The 20140-nt window shown below is 38.3% G+C and overlaps 1 protein-coding gene across 8 annotated transcripts in view; it reads left to right on the forward strand.

The window, feature by feature from the left end:
• Positions 1–5182, forward strand: part of LOC145688262 (ciliogenesis and planar polarity effector 1-like) — a 97408-nt gene extending 92226 nt beyond the window's left edge. For all 8 annotated transcript variants that reach the window (XM_081762235.1, XM_081762237.1, XM_081762234.1 and 5 more), the window contains 2 exons: positions 613–722; positions 4963–5182. In XM_081762235.1, coding sequence (XP_081618361.1) covers positions 613–722; positions 4963–5055 — 203 coding nt within the window. In that variant the 3' untranslated portion in view covers positions 5056–5182. The remainder of the gene's footprint in view (positions 1–612; positions 723–4962) is intronic.
• The last annotated feature ends 14958 nt before the right edge of the window (positions 5183–20140 follow it).

Below are 20140 nucleotides of genomic sequence, written 5' to 3' on the forward strand. Positions count from 1 at the left end.
TAAGTAGTTACATCTATTGTCGCCAGATTGAGTTACAGCCGACAAAAGTAGAGTAAATGGACATATTCCATAAAAATCAGGGTATATTAGAAGTATATCAAATATGCTAGTTGGCTGATCGTCTATTTCCCAATAACTACAAGACTTCAAATATAACAAATAAATATGTATAGTCAACGATCTAGCGACCGTCTAGCAGCTGAAATGTAATATATGATTTCCATTGTAACAATGTGCAGACACCGACTCAGCTATGCTACTGTGTCTATTTTTAGTCTGAGAGACTCATTTCCAGCTTATGTATAGTGCGTAAAGAAAGTATTTTTCTTAATGTTTTAAATAAAATTAATTTGGATTTGTAAAAAATAAAAAAAAAAATCAAACTCTTGATTCAAATCAGTTACCGCAGTTATAACATAACTAACATCTACAAATACATTCCTGTAACTCTTATTGCTCCTTAGCATGTGATGTATATTTGTATAATCGATCTCTTGTTTACTTCATGTCTTATTTTTTTTTTTTTTATTTATTTATTTTATTTTTTTTTATTTTATTTTTTTTTTTTTTAATATACAGCAGTTGAATCAGTTTTGCGTTTTGTTTTTCTAGGTCAAAAGGAAAGGCTTCACTTAAAATCGTATATTGAAAAATCATTGAGTAGTGATACATTGAAAAGAAGCATTAACCCAATACCTAAAAGGAAGAATGTAAAAGTTGAGGTATGTTTTGAGTTGATATTAAGCCTCTTCATGTGTGCATTTTCATAATTTACGGGAAACAACTTACTGCTAACGCTCGTTTTTGAATGAATTGATTCACACAACATGAAACTTTGTACAATATTTTACCCTAAAGTCACGATGTTCCTAAATTTGGAGAGAGAATTAAGATAACAAACGAGTATGGTCGTCGTAAACAGTTATGTCTCTTAATCGAAAGTTGTCTTGATAATAATTTGTGTGTGCAAAGAATGATTTTGATCCTTTTATTGGTGATGTGCTGTTTGCCATAGTATTTTCATTGCAGATATATCGAATATCATTATCGCGTAGATTGACATATACCTGACGTAATAAATAAAATTTGCCAGGCACCACTGTTTTCGATCCCCTGTGACTATCTGATAATTGTTCTCATCATGGGGATGGGAAAGGTCCCGTCCTATGTAGCGTGGCTGCTAAGGAATATGAAACTCCAAACAAAGAAACAAAAAAAAAATAAATAAATAAATAAAAAAAATAAAAAAAATAAAATAAAATAAAATAAAAAATCTCTAGTTTCCCGATTACTTCATAAATCAATAAAGTTGTATTTATTCTCGTAATGCAGTCCTTAATATTACCTCTTGTTACATAATGTTCTATTACGTTATGTTATGCGATTAAAGAACTAGGGTTTATGTAGTTAACAAATGTATTTCGTGTAGTTCGGCTATTGCAAGAATAGGAAATATTATAAAAAGCAAATAAATAATAACAAATATTATAATAGTAAATTATTATTGTAGTAAATAGTAACAATATTACGAACAAAATTAAAAGGTGGTATGATATAAGCCTACTGTTATTTTCATTGCGTTCTAATACATTCAACCACACCCCAAAACTATATCATATACATTAGGAAACGCACTTGACCAACTATGGTGTATGAAACTCCGTGGTTTACCACCAGACTCAGTGGTCTATGAAACCCGGAGGTTCAATGCCACGTTCACAAAAGTTCCTCATTGACTTCTGTCAGCCAGCAGATCCAGTTTCTACTTTGTATTCCTATTTCTGCGAGGTCCATTTTAACAGTATCCTCCCATCGTGCCTCGGCCTTCCTAATTTCCTTTTTCGATTAGATTTCCAGTTAAAACTTTAAAAACGTTCTTCCTTTTTTTTTCCATTCTGGCTACATGTTCCACTCATCAGAGCCTTCTAGACTTGATGACTATTATGATAAGTTTGGCCAAGATTAGATAGAGTTTCATTGAAATGCATATGAAATATTATGGTGTGCAGACTTTTGGTTTCCGAGTTATTGTGCATCTAATTTGGGGTTTGGAGCTAAACAAGCAATGAAACACATTCGATCTTGATCATATGTGGCATGGTTGTAGAGTACACATGCGAAACATTATGGCATGAAGGCCTTTAATTCTCGAGTTATTGGCCAGCATAGTTGGGATTTGGCCTTAGGTTTTTTAATCATCATCATTAAAACACAATCGATGAAACTCATTATATTTTGATCAAGCTTAAGCAGCTGATAAATACTGTCGAGCGTAGAGCGCATTTCATTAAATATTATGATGTGCAAGCCTTTGGTTCCTGAGTTATTGGTTTTAACAAAGTTGAGGTTTGGACATAGCAAAATCAAGAAATTCATTAAAACGTGACGGATGAACTTATCCGATCTTGATGAAATTTCGAATAGTTGTAGATCTTGACCTGCGTAGCACTGTGGGAAATATTTTTGAATCAATTATGATTTAAAACATCTGCAATGTACAGAGATGATCCAAATGATGGAAAAGCAAATTGTATTAAAGTAACTTCTAATTCATAGTGAAGATTATCCACCAAACTGCATCTCTAAATGGGAAATAATAGACTTTTTATACGTATGAAAATTACCTATATTTATTAGTCTTTCGTTGCATCATATGATGAAAATAAATTTATGGCGAAATCAATGAAGAACGAATTTTTCTCGCGTGAGTTAAACCTACTTGTTTTAGCATATGTGTTATTACCTATGTATGGCTTGGCCTTCAGGTTATTAATAATCGAATCGTAGAACATATAGAGGGATCAGAATTTCAACCTATATTATATATATGGAGCGTTAAAATAAGTAGCAATGATAATATATAATACCTGAAAGGAGTAGCTTTCAAGAAACTATTCTCATGCGAAAAATCAAAGAATGATAACGCACGACCTAGCCGCCGGGACTCAAACCCAGGTTCGAAGTTTACAGAAGGTTTGTCGGTTTATATTGAACCGAATTTAAAACGCCATTGGCATTATAAATTATGCTAGAACGACATGTCTGCTCGTGAGTAGTATTGTGTCTATAGTTGTAGGTGGGTTAATGTCAAATGGCTCCTAAATCAAACTTTGCTAGGAAGGGTATGTAATGGCCATTTTCCATACTCGTTTCTCCTACATACGCATAGCTTGAAACATAGTCAGAAAAAGGGGTTCACACTCAGGTCCCTACTGCTAAAGCTATTGCGGCTCCTTACACAAACTAGGAGAACGTGGGACGAAAAACACCAGAAAGTGACACCCACTCCCGTACTGCTGCAAGAGATCCGTCAATTCGTGTATCAGGAAAATCCATCAACCTAACGTACGATGCACCAGCAATCCAATTTGGGACCTTCAAGTGTGTACACAGTCATTTGTAAGCGACTCTGGTTGAGATGCGTCCATAAAGTCCATGTACACCACCCGTTCCTCACCACATTGCAGAATGAAAACCGAACTGCAGGAAACTGTACGGAAAGCACCTGGCGGGGATCTAAATGGCGAATAGTCGTCACAATGAATGAAGCGTACTTCTATTTCACTGCTGGTGATCACATTGACATACTGTGACAGTAATGCAGGCGTCGCTGGAACTTTGTTCGCCGCACTGGTGGGAAAGTTTTCCGCGTGTGTTATGGTTGTTACGAGATTCAGTTATGCAGGTAACTTGCTGATACACAGGGTTGATAGAAACGTGGAAGATACTTCCAGAAATCCATTATGATACATACATTTTGGGAACGTGTTTGGATCTACAGTCCACTATTGCATGGTGCAGACGCCAGCCAACTGAGTTTCCGTATGGACGAGGTTTCAATCTATATACTCCTAGGACATCTGTGCGTTATCAGGAAATCAAACTGGAATTAGTGATTCGAGTCATTCCATTGTGGATTTCTGCAGCTTTGACCTGTTGGAAACATCCTAGCCCGCGCACTCTCGCTAGTCTCGAAAGCTTACAGGGATTCCTTTCCCGTGTTTCGACGGAGTTAGTTCAAATGAAAACTTCGATGTTGGGCGATAGTCCACGATGTTAGAGGCAATAGAACAACATAGATGGTGGTGGCGAGATTTCTTGTTAGACGAAGCGAACCCCCTTCAAAATCGAGCCGATATAAACCGAACAGCCTTCTGTATATTTATCATCTAAGTATAGAAAGAAAGACAAGCCGAATACAGTCGGTGAACGATCTCAGGAGCTGCTGGCGTGCAAATTCTGTCCCTGATCGAGCTCGACCACTAAATATAGACACCTTTATTCCTCAGACGATGGACTATTTGCCCACCAAATTTGATTTAGATCTGGCTAGTAGTACCGACAAAGAAAGTACCACACACATACACACGCTTACCTCTCTACTTACCTCTACCTGGGGTGAAACTATAAGCTCCCATATGTTTACGCCGCCACATTGCAAAGAAGAAGAAAGGAGAAAAACTGTAAAAATGTAGAGACTGGATCTATTGTAACCCTCTATACACTGATCTAGCAGCTAGCTTGGGTGCCTTTGGTTCGGTGCTGAAAGAGACGCTGAAGTTCAACAAACAAGCAATAGACCAATTGTATGTCCCACTCACTATGTATTGATTAATCATTTTATACATTTTCAGCATTCAGTTTTCTGGCAACATATAGTTGTTATTTGTTTATTTATTTTTAAACATTTCCCGTTTGATAATGTTTAGTTTGTATATTCTGCATTTTTTCTTTCTTGTATCTATGCATTTCCTTTCGTTCACTTGTCCACATAGCAATCGAGTCTGTATTACATTATGTTATATTACGGGTTGATACATAATTTTCTATATTTTCTGGCACTTGGATTGGGATGGTTGATTGGTATGTCGATTAATATTGTGCAAGAATGGGAATAATTCAATCTTATTTGTCAATAAATCAATAGAAAAATCAATCTTATTTTTTACTTTTTCTTTCTAGAAAGAAGACCTCTTTCTACTTACCATAAATCTCGACAAAACCAAGACTACTGTAACAACGAATAAAAACGATAAGATGAAAAAACAAATGTAAGATGTAAGTGGTATTGACGCAGCTAATACAGTGAATGTGGCAGTAATAGTAAGGAATTTGGCTGAATTCAGGAGAACTTGCTAGAATTTAGCAGAATAAGCTGCTTTAGTACACCTACAAGTGAGAACATATATAGTTACATTCAGCAAACACTTGTGATTATATTCCGAAAGAATTTTCTCTGGTACTTAGTTTCTTAATGACCATGGCAAAGAAACATATCAGCCACTTTTGAATATAATATAGTAATGGAACGGAATTGTAGTGCCTTTTTTGTTTCTCACTTACATGGAAAATGTTGGAGTATATTACCCCGCTTGATGTTACGAATTGTGTACCAAAGAAATCTTTCCACCAGTGTAATCAAATCTGAATGAAATTTTAAATTTGGGGATTTATTCACTATGGCAAATAATAGAAGTAATAATGTGCCGCAGCTATATTCAAGTATGTAAGTATTTTGATTCCAGTTATCGCCTAGAGTTTTAGAACATAGGATTGAACTGAAGCAAGATACGAATTTAATTTCCGGATTCAGTCATTGTTAACCCCAGGTGATAGAAGACAATGCTTACCTTGCCATTGTTTTAAGAGTACAGAAAAGATCAAGATAATTTTTCCTATTTGGCAAGATGAAAGATGCGAAACTAGTCGACCAAAAATTTCTTTTTTTTTCTTAAGTCAGTTTTCTTTTGTGTAGAAAGGAACTTCAGTATGTACTATATTGAAAACTGTACTCTAAACTGTCAATTCGTTCGGAGCTTATTGATAAAAGAACATGTAGGGTATGCATAACCTATTTTGTTGATTACTGAGCAAAGCATTACAAGATAAAGTGACAGCTACTGTACAACAAATTTAATTACTGTATTTTGTCTTCACATGTAAATAGCTTTGGAACTTTTAAATTCATTAGAATACAATTTTCTTGAAACAGAAAATCTTTTGTATGCTAGTCAAAACAATATTCAAAATTAGTCAATTCATTTTGAAATTATTAGTAAAAGAAAATCTTAGAGTGAGAAAAGCACTTTTCCTTGGAATCGTATACCAGTATACATATATAGTTACTACATTCGAATCCTAGGGTATGTATATAATAGTACAAGGAAATCGATTTAGCAGCATTGTATTTTACGGAGTATTAGCAAAATGTAATTTAGAATCAAGCACATTACGATTTGGCCAAGTAACATTTAGTTGAATTTAGCACGCTTAATACGCAAATTTTCAAGGCTGTGAATTAATTGAAAAAATAAAAGTTTTATATATATCTTGGAGAATTTTTCATTGTATTTTACGTAAAATAAGATTTCTGTAATTAATTTATTTTCATAATCTGAGTATTCTTACAATGATTGTACACTCAAATAAAGAAAATATTTTTTGCAGATCATAAATTAGTTTCCTTGTATCAAGAAAATTGATCTCTCACAAACCCTCTTATTATAGTAGATTTGCCACTGGTAGTATCTAAATGAAATTTTAAACTAAGATATTTGTTCGTAATGGCACATGGAAAAATATGTCCTTCAATTATATTCAAATCATTCAAACTTGAAATATTTTCCGAGATATTCATGACGGGTAATTAAGTTTGTAGATATGTAGATCTTTAAAAAATTCCTGGTTCTCTTCATTCACCAGTAGAACAACAAAGTATAGAATTTATGAAGTGGCAAAGGCTTATATGTCAGACGTACCCGTAAATATAAAGTTTGCTCTGTTTCCATTATTAAAGCCGACAGATTGTATTATGATACAATTGACGTTGCAACACATACTGCAGCTTCTATTATATACAAAATAATCGAGAAGAGGTACCGTGGAGAGAAATACTTCACCCTGTTTCCCATGGTAGTATACTCTATGAATTTAAATTTGGGATATGACTATGCAATCGGAGGAAAGTAAACGCCGCGTTTTTGAAAAAAGTTAACAGGTTTGTTTCTGCTAATTAGTCACTTGTACACGTGAAGAGCAATCACTTATTGTTGATGCCTGCAATCTAAACCAGATTCTTACACATGTCCATTGGCGTCTCTGGCATGTAAAATTTGGGGGGGGACATCAAAGGAAATGATCTCACTGCTAGTATCTCAGTGGAATTTTAGATTGTGTCATTTCAAAATATTGGGGGGGACGCGTCCCCCCGCCAGAGACGCCCATGCACATGTCTAATATTAGCGCAAAGGTTAAACGATAGTAACCAAAATATGAATTGACGCCTGCTAACAATTAACATTAGTTGACTGTTTACGCGGGACAGTTTTTCCGCTACGAAGTGGAACTGTTTCTGAATCTTCGTTAACTTATGGACTGCTCTTCAGTATTGCAAGGGATTAAGTCAACGGACTCAGTGCCAAAAACCCATACCTCAAAGCTGTGTGAATAGAGTACTATTGTGTGAGGTTACAGTCGGAATTGTTCAGTATTGTTTTGGTGACAACTGCTTCCTCTTATTGCACCTAGCCACATGTTCACTAAGAAATAAATTTAAAAGTAGAAGAAATCAACCTAGTAAATTGCAAAAGAATTCAGACTATTAGGTATTTCATATGCACCCTACAGATGGTGATCAGAAAATGGAAACACCTGAACGAAATTGCAACTTATCAGATTAATATGGTGTCGGGCCACCTTTCGCCTTCAGAACAGCCTTGATGCGACGTGGGATGGAGGCATAGAGGTCGTGAATGGTAGCAAGTGGAATTTTACACCATTCCTCGTGCAGGGCATCGGCCAGTTCTGTGAGACAGGATGGAAGTGGAAATTGTCGCCAGAGTCGTGTTTCCAAGACGGACCACAGATGTTCAATTATGTTGAGATCTGGGGATTGGGCGGGCCAGGGGAGGTGTTGAACTTCATCCCGATGTTCCTCAAACCACGCTGCAACAACGCCAGCTGTGTGAATGGGTGCATTATCATCTTGGAAGATGGCGTCATTGTCCGGGAACAACATCCGTACCATAGGATGCAAGTGGTCTCCTAAAATTGCGACATAATCGTTGGCAGTGATTCGTCCGCTAAGTGTGACCACAGGACCCAATGAAAACCATGATATGGCGGTCCACAGCATCACCGAGCCGCCACCATGTTTCACAGTTGGGCGGAGACACTGCAGATCATAAGCTTCTTTGGGCGTTCTCCACACATAAACTCGGCCCGTGGTTGGGAATAGGGTGAAGGATGACTCATCCGACCATATCACACGTTTCCAGTCCTCAACGGTCCAAGTTGCATGGTCGCGGCACCAATTGCGGCGTGCGAAAGCGTTATGGTCCCTGATGAACAGTTTGGCCCGTGCAACACGACCCCGTAAGTTCATGTCATGTAATTCGCGGCGGACTGTAATTGTCGAAACAGGGTGGGGGAGGTGCTGATTGAGTTCCTCCGTCACTTACTCCGCAGTGGCACGACGGTTTTACGTGACAATGCGCTTTAATACCCGGCGTGACCTGTCACTCATGGTTTTCTTCCGCCCACTGTTCCGCTTCCCCGATGTGGTTTTCCCGTGTGTTGTGTAGGTCGTCATCACCTTCGACACTGTCCCACGCGACACACCTAACACAGTAGCCACTGCCGTCACACTCACTCCACATAACCGCGCACCAACAATTTGCCCTCTTTGAAACTCTGAGAGGTCTCCCATTTTACACTACCTCCGTTTGCTGCAGCCACTGGACACTGCTGTTCCACTGCGCCTGACGTGGTATGGAGATCGACCTAACACACCACCACCAGCGGTCCGGCCGCTGCGGGCGCCACGACACCACTGCCCACCCATACATCTGACGTGTTACCAACTACAGGTGTTTCCATTTTTCTGATCACCATCTGTATGGATTGTTCAGATTTCCACCCAATTTTTAAGCTGTGTATAAAAGAAACACGTTCATTGGAATTTATTCATTTGTAAGGAACAAAGTCACGTAACCGTTCTTTTGTATTCAGTGGAACGAAATGGAAACTTTTATTTTCAGAAGTTCTGAAGAGATCGCATTCTGTAAAACTTCTGGGAATCTATGTAGTTCCAAAGCTAAACTGGAATGTACACTCATGTCCAAAATTATTGTCGCATGTCTATAAATATGTTGTTGTAGGAATATAATTTGATAACGAATTCGCCCGGTATTTCTTATAATGTTAGTATATGTATAATCGGCAAAGACATGTATGTGGCAAATTTCATGTCAAAAGAGCAGTAAATAAGAACAAGAAAACAAAAACAAAACTTTCTCATTCATTTAGCAACATTTTGTTTTAATTCTAATTTTCGTATTTATAATATTTTTTCTGTGAATTGTTTTCTATGAATTTTTCTAATAAGTGAACTAACACTAGTTGCTTGAACGTCCGCTGTATTTGTTCATTCAAGACAACTTTCAGCTAGAAGTTCAAAACCTATAATTTTTGGCATTTGTAACGGTTAACGCGATGACGAAGAACTTGAAGAAGTTCCACTGTGTTAAGCAAGTTTCAAGTTATATTGTAATGACGAAATTGATCTTAATTACGTCTTCCTTAGTGACTGAAGTTTGAGCCTGAAATAGGCTTCCAAAATGTAAAAATAACATCTGTTCGACTTTCTTTTCGTTCACAATAACGTGAATGAGTTTTAATGAGAAGGAGCCATGAGGAGGTAATATCGGGCTTACAGTAATAACTGTGATTAATTCTCTTTTCTCCGAGGGAGTCCAAAAAAAATCATTTTTTAAAATTTTTATCTAATTTTAAGGTCGAGTACCTTTGGTGGAAGACGGAATAAATAATTGAAATATCCATCTTTATGTACTAGGTAGCTGTAAGTAGTCAAACCAACTTGTATATTTCATGAGAACCAGAGTTATGACCACTAAAATTTATCTTGTGCGAGAACTGTATATATATCACAATTATGTGTCCCTGAGAATAAATTTTCGTGCTTGAAGTGAATTCCTTTTAGCTTTTAAACAATAAAACACAAATTGGAAGATCGTACCAAATTATCTTGATCTAGTAAACATGGGATTAATGTGAAGTTTTTACCTGAAACAGCGTTTAAACTGTACGAGCGAAAATGTACAGCTTCTTTCACATACTCCATTAATAACCTAAAGAAATTAACGTTAAGTTATTTACATGTGTAGAGACTTAAACATTGTCTCGCTTAGCAAACTTTGAAGAACAAACTCTGAAGTACAGATCGCTTTACATCCGACTAATTTGGGAACACTGCTGCCACATTTGTAGTTGAGTCAAAACCTATAATTTGACCTATCACGTGAAACCGGCATCATTATCAGTACATGTCTCAGCTTGCATGCCCCGAAGTATCGTGTTGGTGCTAGTGAAATGCCACCGAGAAGTAATCCGTTATTGGGAAAAGTTCATTATGGCTCTTTATCACGCACATGTTTCGTACAAATGAATAAAGAAACACTGTCGGGAATATAGCTTACCAATGAGAGGGACCACACCTAAAAATATCCTGCCCTGACAAATACATATTGGGCCAATGCAGAAACATTTGGCAAAAGCAGCCCACTCGAGATTATCAGTGAGTGTCACCTGAGTGCTTCGTGAAATTAATCAACTTCTGTGAGTTGCTTCGCAGGCCAGGGGAACCCACTACTCCAACATGACGTGGCTTAGGGATCAAATCTAATACAGTCTACTATCAGTTACGCCATTTGTCGCAGTCTTGACTTGCGGTGCACACATAAGGGGCCGGGTGCTGTACGTAAGAAAGTGTACGAAAGACACTTGGCTAACTTAGAGTGGAAGAAAGTTCCTACATTGGATGAAGTCAACATTTATCTGACGCGTAATGATAACACTTGGACAGTTATGTAACGTGACACCTGTGGCAAGTGAGGTACAGTGTTTTACCACCAGTGCCGAGAAAGTTTCCCGCAGGGAATGATGATTTTTGTCGGATACAGTTACGAGAGTAATTTGGAGGTACATAAGATGGACAAAAACGCGAAGGTGGATGCTGGGTTTAATTCCTGAGGATGGGGAAGCTAATGATCGGATTCCCTGTTAAGCTGTAGGTTCACATCTCAGATAGCCTTGGTGCTGAAAGGGATGCTAAACACCAATCCAACCAAGCAATCATTGTTGGCGTAACTCAGTGCTGCACTGTATTAAGAATGATCCACTATTCGTCTCGAAGAAATTCATGTTATAATTCTCAATTCCGTGACAAATGCAAACTGTGCTACAGGGTACAAAAGATGGTCCAACGCCGTATCAATCAGGTAAGTTGAATTTTAATAAGATATTTTCGTTATTTTGGTAAGTAACTGTACTTCTATATAAAGCGAATAATCCAATTGCTTGAACTTGAGTCCTCCGTCCAGATGAATATACTTTAAGTCAATGACGAAAACTCACGTACTCTAAGAACTTCATTTTTCATTTCATAGATGTCTCTCAACCGTATGCCCTACAAATTTTCCCATCAATTTGATTCTCAAATCATCTTTTTTTCATCTTCCTTTGTACCCATTTGCACGCCTGCTCTTGTGTACGCCGAACTGGCTCAGTTTCTTAAAATCTCTTTTATCCGTTACCTGAGCCCATTGAGTAATCGATATGCGATGGCTAAAACGTCTTCTCTTTCTTCTTCTTGTTCACCTCAAACATAGGTTGGTGGGCAACATGGAAATTTTAAAACGTTTCTCTCGCTTGGGAGAGCTGTTTTATACTTTCAGAAGGCCTGTTCTTCGTAGCTGCATCTAGATATTCTATCCTTGGTCTTCCTCTTCCTAGTTTTCCCTCTATCAACACGGTGATCCAATCGCAGTGCCGAATAAGATGGCCAAACATGCTGTTTCTTCTTTTTCTTGTTGTCTTCATGATCTGTCGTCCTTCGTTAGCTTCCTTTAGTATTTCTTCATTCCTTTTCCTTTCGGTCCATGATACGCGCAGCATTCTGCGCCAACAGCACATTTCAAATGCTTCCAGCTTGGATATTTTTAGCATTTCTCAATGTTCACGTCTCTGATCCGTTAAGCGCCACGCTCCATACCACTGTTTGATTTTCTTTTTATTTATCTTCATTTTGTATGTTTTTTCCAGATAGTCGTTCAGGTTTGAAAGTGCTTCTGCAAACGTGCAAGTGAAAGTGCAAGTCCTTTTCGTTCTCCGCTATCAATACTATGCCATCAGCAAACCTTATTGTGCTGCAAACCCGACCATTTACTTTTACACCTTTCTCGTTTTTATCAAAGTATTCTTTCATAGCTTCTTCTATATAGACGTTTAACAAGAGAGATGAAAGTCCACATCCTTGCCTCACTCCTTTATTTGTTTCTTTTTGATCTCTTCCTATAAAAGCTGTCTGGTTCCTATAAAGTTGTTATATTATTCTTTTCTCAGTAATCCACTTTCAGATTCTTCAACGCTCTGAACATGACACTCCAATCTACGTTGTCAAAAGCTTTCTCTTTATCTACAAATGCTATCACAATTTGGTTTGTTTATTTTTATGTGCTGTTCCATGATCAACCGTAGACTCAGTATTGCTTCCCTTGTTCCCCTTTTCTCCTGAATCCAAACTGGTCCTCCGATAGCCGTTCTTCGATTTTCCCTTCTATTCGTTGTGCGATAATTTTGCACAGTATTTTTGATGCATGGGAAAGCAAACTTAATGTCATGTGTTCTTCTCATTTCTGTGCGCCTTTCCTCTTCGGGATAAGTACCAATATCTTTTTCTCGAGGTCTCTTGGTATTTTTCCCGAGATGTACATTTCATTAATAAGATTAAATAGTTTCTTCTTCGTTGCTATTCCGAGATTCTTAATCACTTCCGTTGGTATTTGATCTATTCCTGGGACTTTACCATGTTGCATTTTCTCCAAAGCATTGTCAAATTGGCACTGTAAAATTGATGGTCCTAATTCACTTTCATCGACATCTTCTTCCTTCTCTATCTCTTCCTTCTTCACGCTGTCGCCTTTGTAGAGTTCTTCAATGTATTCCTTCCATCTCCTTCTTATGTGCTCTTCTTCTATTATTGTTGTCCCGTCCTTGTCTATGATAATGTCTGTGCGTTTCTTTTTCTCACCAAACTGTTTCCTAACCTTTCTATATGCCGTTTCTGTATTGCCTTTGACTATATTTTCCTCAATTTCTTTGCACAAGTTGTTTATCCAGTTTTCTCTGGCCTTCTTTACTTCTCTGTTGATGCGATTTCTGCACCTTCTGTATTCCTCTTCTTTGTTTGTTAGCTTGAACTGTCTTCTTTGCTCCATCATTTCCAATATTTCTGCTGTTATCCAGGGTTTATATTGGATTCTCGTTTCTGTTCCTATGTGCTCGTCGGCAGCTTTTGTAATTCCTGCTTTCATGGCTTCCCATTTCGAGTCAATGTCATCACCTGCTAAAGCTACCTTAGATGTCTCTTTGTCTGTCGCATTTGCAAATTCCCTTTTCATGTTTTCATCTCTTCTTAGCTTGATTGTGTTCCATCTTTGGTTTGGTGCTACCACTCTTTTCCTCTTTAGTCGGAGTTCGCTCTTCATCAAAACTAAATTATGGTCTGAGTTAACGCCTCCTCCTGGGTAATTCTTACTGTTCTTCACTTGATTTCTAAATGCTTGTCGGACCAGTGTATAGTCTATTTGGCGTCTTTCTTTGTCTACTGGCCTTGTCCATGTGTATCTTCTTCTTAGTGGTTGTTCGAAGAGAGTGTTCGTTACAGTCAGATTATGGCTTTTGCAGAACTCAACTAAGCGTACACCTTTCGCATTTCTTTCTCCTAGGTCGTAATTCCCAGTTACATTAACTTCTTTGCCTTCGCCGATTACTGCGTTCCAATCACCCATGATGATTAAATTGTCATGTTCTTCAACTTTCATCAGTACTACTTCTATTTGCTCATAGGTTTCTTCTACTTCCTCATCTGTGTAGCCTGATGTAGGCATATATACTTGCATTATCGTCCTATTCCTCGGTTCTGATGCTATCTTCAACATTACTATCCTTTCATTGTATCTCCAGCTGCCTATAACTTTCTGTCCTATCTTCTTATTCAAGACAAAACCAACTCCTGCTGTACCGTTTACAGCTCCTGAGTAAATCATTCTGAAGTCCCCGCTCCACATATCTCCTCCATCAGGCCACCAAACTTCGCTGATTCCCAAAATACATATCTTCATGCGTTTCATTTCTTTCTTCAGGATTTCCAGTCTTCACACTGTAACAGGAATCGCATATTCCAGGTTCCTGTCCTGCAGGGGTTTCGTTTGACGACGACCGAGGAGGCCCTGCTTTGTTTCTCTCCACTGCCAGGGACGATCCTCTATGAAACAGTAGTGTCGTAGGGACTGAATAAAGTGGTGGTGTCCCAAGTTCTTTCACCTCGCAGTGAAACAGCCAAAGAAGCCATCCTGTCCCTGCCTGTTTTTGTCCACATCTGAGCTTTGCCGATGTCAATAATCTTCAGCCTCAGTGTGGTAATGGTAGAACTGCTGCCCACTACCATGATATCTCTCTTCGTCTGACTCCTACCCCTAAAGATCTGTCCGGCATGGAAAGTCCTCTGATAACGAAGCTATCTCCGGCATAGCTCTTGGGATCATTAGAGCACGCAAGCCCCCCACTGCGGCAAGGTGGAGATATTGAGGGAGAGATAAAACGTAGTACTGCGAAAATACTGGTAATCCACATTAAGCGTAAATGGATATATGGCACTGGGAGAATTCCTTCCCCCTCCTGCAATCGTCACTAAGTCTAAAATTCCTTGTTGTGTTTGGCCTGCTTTGGGTTCCGTATGTAGTATGAGCTAGTATTTTTTTCAATACAATATAGTTTGTATGAACAAAATTATCCATGAAACAAAACAAAATGCACTTTATATTTTTAAACCCTTTTTCTTCAGGCTCTAATTGACTACGCTGGCCCCAAATATACTAGATTTTTATCATCATCAAAACAAATACTCTTAATAAAAAATATGTCCTCTCTTGGTGTTAGTACAAAGTAACCAAAAAAAAATACTTCCCGTTTTTGACGTCCCATTAACCATGCGCTTACAGAGAAGAAACGAAATGACGCACCTGCTTGCCAAGCGATCGGGAATTAGTCTGACCTCGACCTTCAGTAATACAGGCACGTTGCGCGCACACAGCGGTCATGGCTCGTTCAGTGTCGAAGAGCGAAGAGAAATGGATGTATGGAAACAGTTTGTTCGCGTGTGCTTGTTATATGACTTTAAATTGGACCTGTCAGCTGTCACATCAAGTCACCCCATATCCCAGGCATTGGGGAGAATGCCGTGAACGAACGCACCGCCAGGCATTGCTTCAAGAAATTCCGTTCGGGAGATGTGAGCCTTTCGGATGAATCTCGCAGTGGACGACCATATGTGTTGGATGACGAGGTCCTGAAAGCAGCCGTCGAGTACAGTTTTCTAACGTATGATGAACTTGCAAAGTCTCCATGTTTCCACTGAAACAGACTGCATCTGCATGGGATAGGGAAGTCATAAAACTTAAGCAAATGGGTACCCCATACATTGTCGGCAGCCAACAAGAAACGAGTGACAGCTTGTTTGTCCTTGCTCTCTCGCACCTAACACACCCATCTTTTATCGCTTGCTCAGTGGTGACAAAAAGTGGATCCCCTATGACTCCCAAGTGTACCAGACGTTGATTGTCGCCACGTGACCCTGTATCTCACACCTCAAGATCATCTCTGCACTCACGAAACGTTATGCTCCTTGTATGGTGGAGTTGTCGGCAAATAGTGCGTTAAGAGCACCCTTCACATGATCAGACCATCATTGCAGACCTCTACTCTCAGCAGTTGCAAAGGGTGCACCCTACATTACGTCAGAAGAAGCCGCATTGGTGAATTACAAGGGCGTGTGTTCTGCATGACAATACCAAGCCACATGTGGGAAAGGGGACCCAGGAGACCCTTCAGCAACTTGGCTGGGAGACACTGTGCCATGACCATATCTACTGGACCGTGTGCCAACACATTACCAGTGTTCAATTCTCTCGACAACCACCTCCGTGGGAGATCCTTTGCAAATGAAGGAGATCTGCGAAACGCATTCACGGACTTCTTTGCATCCACGACCAACGAGTTCTATTACCAAGGTATTGTGCAACTGCAGGAACGTTGGCAAAAGGTGTTGAATGCTGATGGAAGTATAATTGGAGCTATTTTTCAATAGTGTGTATTTTTCGTGAAACAGGAAAAATGCACCGTATTTTAAAAGTAAATCAGTGTATTTTGTTATAGCTTATTTGTGAAAGAACAAAAGAGTAGATATTATGATATTAATTTTATAAACAGTAAGAAAGAACTTCCCAACTGAACAACGTAAGAAAGATTATGGATTTCCAAAGTCTTTAGAATGATCACTTCCGATGCGTGTGTTTGAAGGTTTTAACCCTGCTGGTAATACAAAGCCTCGTTTGGATTCCACTCTAAACGTAGGTTTGAGAGATCCGGGTTCGATTCCCAGTGGGAAGGCATTTGGTTCTGTTTACGTCACATACATTGGTGAACGCTGAATTCCAATCTAATCTTAGGCCTCATTCATGACCTCGTTAGTACAACACAATCCTCACAGTAATTGCCTCTAAGATCGCACTTGATAGATTAAAAATTAAGTTTACCAGCTTGCCATGAATTGAGAAGTTAATGGAACTTAATTCTCCCCTACTTAAATTTTGCACGTCTAGAGAAAAAATTTGGCACGTCTTGGATATGACTGTTCTTTGTGATACTTGTACAATTAGAAACAATATTAAATATATATTGGAGGTGTAAGAAATGATAGCTCCAACCTATACGTTCTTCTTACTTGCAAAACAGTATCAAGTGAGGCGTATAGTTTCTAAATCCGCCATCTCCTTCATGAAATGTTTTGAGAAAAACTGATAACTCAGAGATTATGTGAGATGAAATTTTCTTTTTAGAAAGACTTTCCTGCTTTCTGGACATTCATTATAACTACCAAATGATAAAAATCTCTCTCATCATGTCGGGCGTGGAAAGGAATACCAGTAAATCTACTTATCTATTTTTTTTTGAAAATTGGAGATGGCGGATTTAGAAACTATACGCCTCAAGTATGAACTGTACTACAAACTGGATTCTACCACATCAGCACTCTCCTTGCTACAAGCTTAAAATCTGAAGATATCTTTTACGTTCTCAGTGCAAGCCCCATTTGAGTGGTACTTTTCCGCTTATGGGCAGGCTTGCATGGATTTAGCTAAACACATTATCGATTGCAAAATAGAGTTCACTATTTAACTTTGGAAGTCACTATTTGAGCATATAGCACAAATGACTCCAACTTCTTGATTTTCACAATACTAAACCAAATAAGGTTGGTTTAGTAATTATGTATATAATACTGCTGAGTATGTTCCTTTGTATTTCGATTCTATTGTACCTTAACGGGATCTTTCCGTCACAAGTACTACGAGGAATTACCTGACCGAGTACTTTGTATTAGAGAAATACTTTCACAGACATATTTCAAAACAAAGTCGGTTATATAATGATCACTTAATTATCACTTTGTTTGCGTCCTTCGTGAAAATAATGAATATAAAGTTTTCCCTTTTACACGCTTACTTTTTCAATTTCACCAATCCATCAGTGTACACCGCAAGACAGGCAATTAGTTCCTTCTCACTTTAATGTGTCAATCACTTAGTTAGAGAATATGGAAGTTTGCATACAGTTTCAAGGTAGCATCTAATAGTCTTCTCACAAACAGGGAGAAGTCAATGGTATTTTCTTGTACCAGGAATTCGTTGACGTGTGATAAGTGTCAAGAGAAAGTGATATACAGTAGTGAAGAGTTCTTATGGACCTACTTTGCAGCCAACCAAACATGCGCATACGCTGGCGCGACTATACAGACCACACACACACTCCTGTCAGCAGTAGTAAAAACACAGACAGTACAACACCACATTACTTGGAGGAAGGTGGTGAAAGCAGTACTGAGAAAATATCAATAATACATGTTGACCACGAACAGAGATATTCACTGAAGAAAATTTCGTAGCTTCAGGGGGAGGGGTCTTCACCTGACCAACCCTTGAAATCATCACTAGTTCACGTAACTACGTAAATATAAATTAGGGAATCTAATATCATAATGTGACCTGAAGCATTGTGAACTTCTTTCCAGAGTTGTGTGCTCTACCGGGGATTGAGCTGGTATCACGCATGTATTGGAAGTATGTGTAACCATTCTGCTATAAAAAGAATTTGCTTGTTTAAACCAGCTAGAGAAGGTTCTAAAATGTATTTGTTGTATGAAACAAAATAATATTGTATAATTCAACATACAATATTGCTTCAACTTTTGTGTTATAGATACACACTATCTTGAAAGTACATATTCATAATTAATTTTTATTATCATTGAGCTCTTTCTGTTTTCACATAATACTGGGCTCAGTCGGATATCTCGCTCTTCGTAAAAATGAAGTGTATGTTCGTTTCTATTTTTACCTGCAAAACGAAATAACTGACCACAGAAACCAATATGACACGAATAGCATACATATCCAAGTAGTGATCTGATATAAATCTTAATGTATTAAAACTAATTTGCCATTTAGCGTCACTCTGTTTTAGAACCGAATAAAGCCTAGATAACGATTGACAAAGGGATTTTCCCGCTTAAAAGAGGCAGGTTCACCATTATCAATACAATTATAAGGTAGAAAGAAAGAAGCTGTTGTCAAAAGTTAAACAAAGTATGACTTTTTCACTTTTTTTGAAAGAATGACCGCCATTCGATAATTCTGATAAGACAATTCTAGGCTAACGGGAACTCATGCTTACCGATTAGTATTCAATATACACCTTGTAGTGACAAGCATCTCGTTTGGAATATTGTTCCGAAGGGTACTTCCAGTTGCAGGCCTTCGTATACCCATTGTCATTGATATGGGACAAGTCGGTTCCGCTAACTTTTCGTTGTCTGTCTAATGCTGAAACTTTGCTGGATCTGAAGTAAAAAAAAAAAAAAAAAAAAAAAAAAAAAAACGTGAAATCTTGTAAGTAGGGCTCCCTCCATCACAACTGAGAAACATTTGTAGTCTTGATGTTGGGATTTTTTTTTTTTTTCCTTTAGGAAAAGGCATCTGGGATCTACAAAGCACTTCCACATTCATTGATAATCCTTGCGCCCCGTTCAATCAAGCTTTATTCATGTATGTGTCACCACGAGTGCAATGGTTTGTAAGATTCTGCAGCTTAATGCCAGTGATTTTACATCGTAAGAGAATAATTTCTCAGTGATAGTTGATGGTCTGAAATTCTGGCAATAAATGTAGAGATAAGAATAGCCCGGCAACATTACTTGAAATGGACTAGGAAGGAGATGGCTGTCTGCTGACAAGGAAAGGACATGAACGTGTCATCCGTACATCCGAATGAAATCTATTCCATTCGGTCAACACAACAAATATATGTTCATGCACAAAAAAATTAGGTGCCATGGACAACGGAGTAAGTCCATGGGGCCCATTAAACCTGTTAGTAGAAAGAAAATCGTAGACTCGCATTGAAATAGCTATTGCATCAACACTGTTCATTGAAAAGTCATGGTTTATAGTTCATTCTCTTCACCATGGAACAGTGGTGCTATGTATTAGGGCCCACAACGTAATTGAACATGGAAAATTGGGAGAATGTCGGGAAAATTCCCTCCAGAAATCCTCCCATCGACTTTGGACCCCTCTGGAATGGTCCTGGGTAAAAGCACACAATGCAAATGTATCTCGAAAAATACTATAGGGGATAAGAAATGTGTGTATCAAGTTTTGTGTTGATAGACGGAATAGATATGAAAAAAAAGCTTGTATACCAATATACGCTTTCCCCTCATACCTATTTTGTCTATCAACACAAAACTTGGTGCAAATTTCTGATCCCGTATAGTATTTTTCCGAGATACATTTGGATTGTGTACTTTCACCCAGGGCCACTTCAGAGGAGTCCAAAGTTGAGGGAGAGATTTCTGGAGGGAATTTTCCCTGTTATGGGCCCAAATACATAGCACCTCTAGAAAGCTTGTTTCATGCTGAAGAGAATGAACTATAAACCATGA

This window comes from Thermobia domestica, chromosome 6 (genome assembly GCF_964235325.1).
Source record: "Thermobia domestica chromosome 6, izTheDome1.hap1.1, whole genome shotgun sequence".
In the NCBI taxonomy this organism is placed as follows: Eukaryota; Metazoa; Arthropoda; class Insecta; order Zygentoma; family Lepismatidae; genus Thermobia; species Thermobia domestica.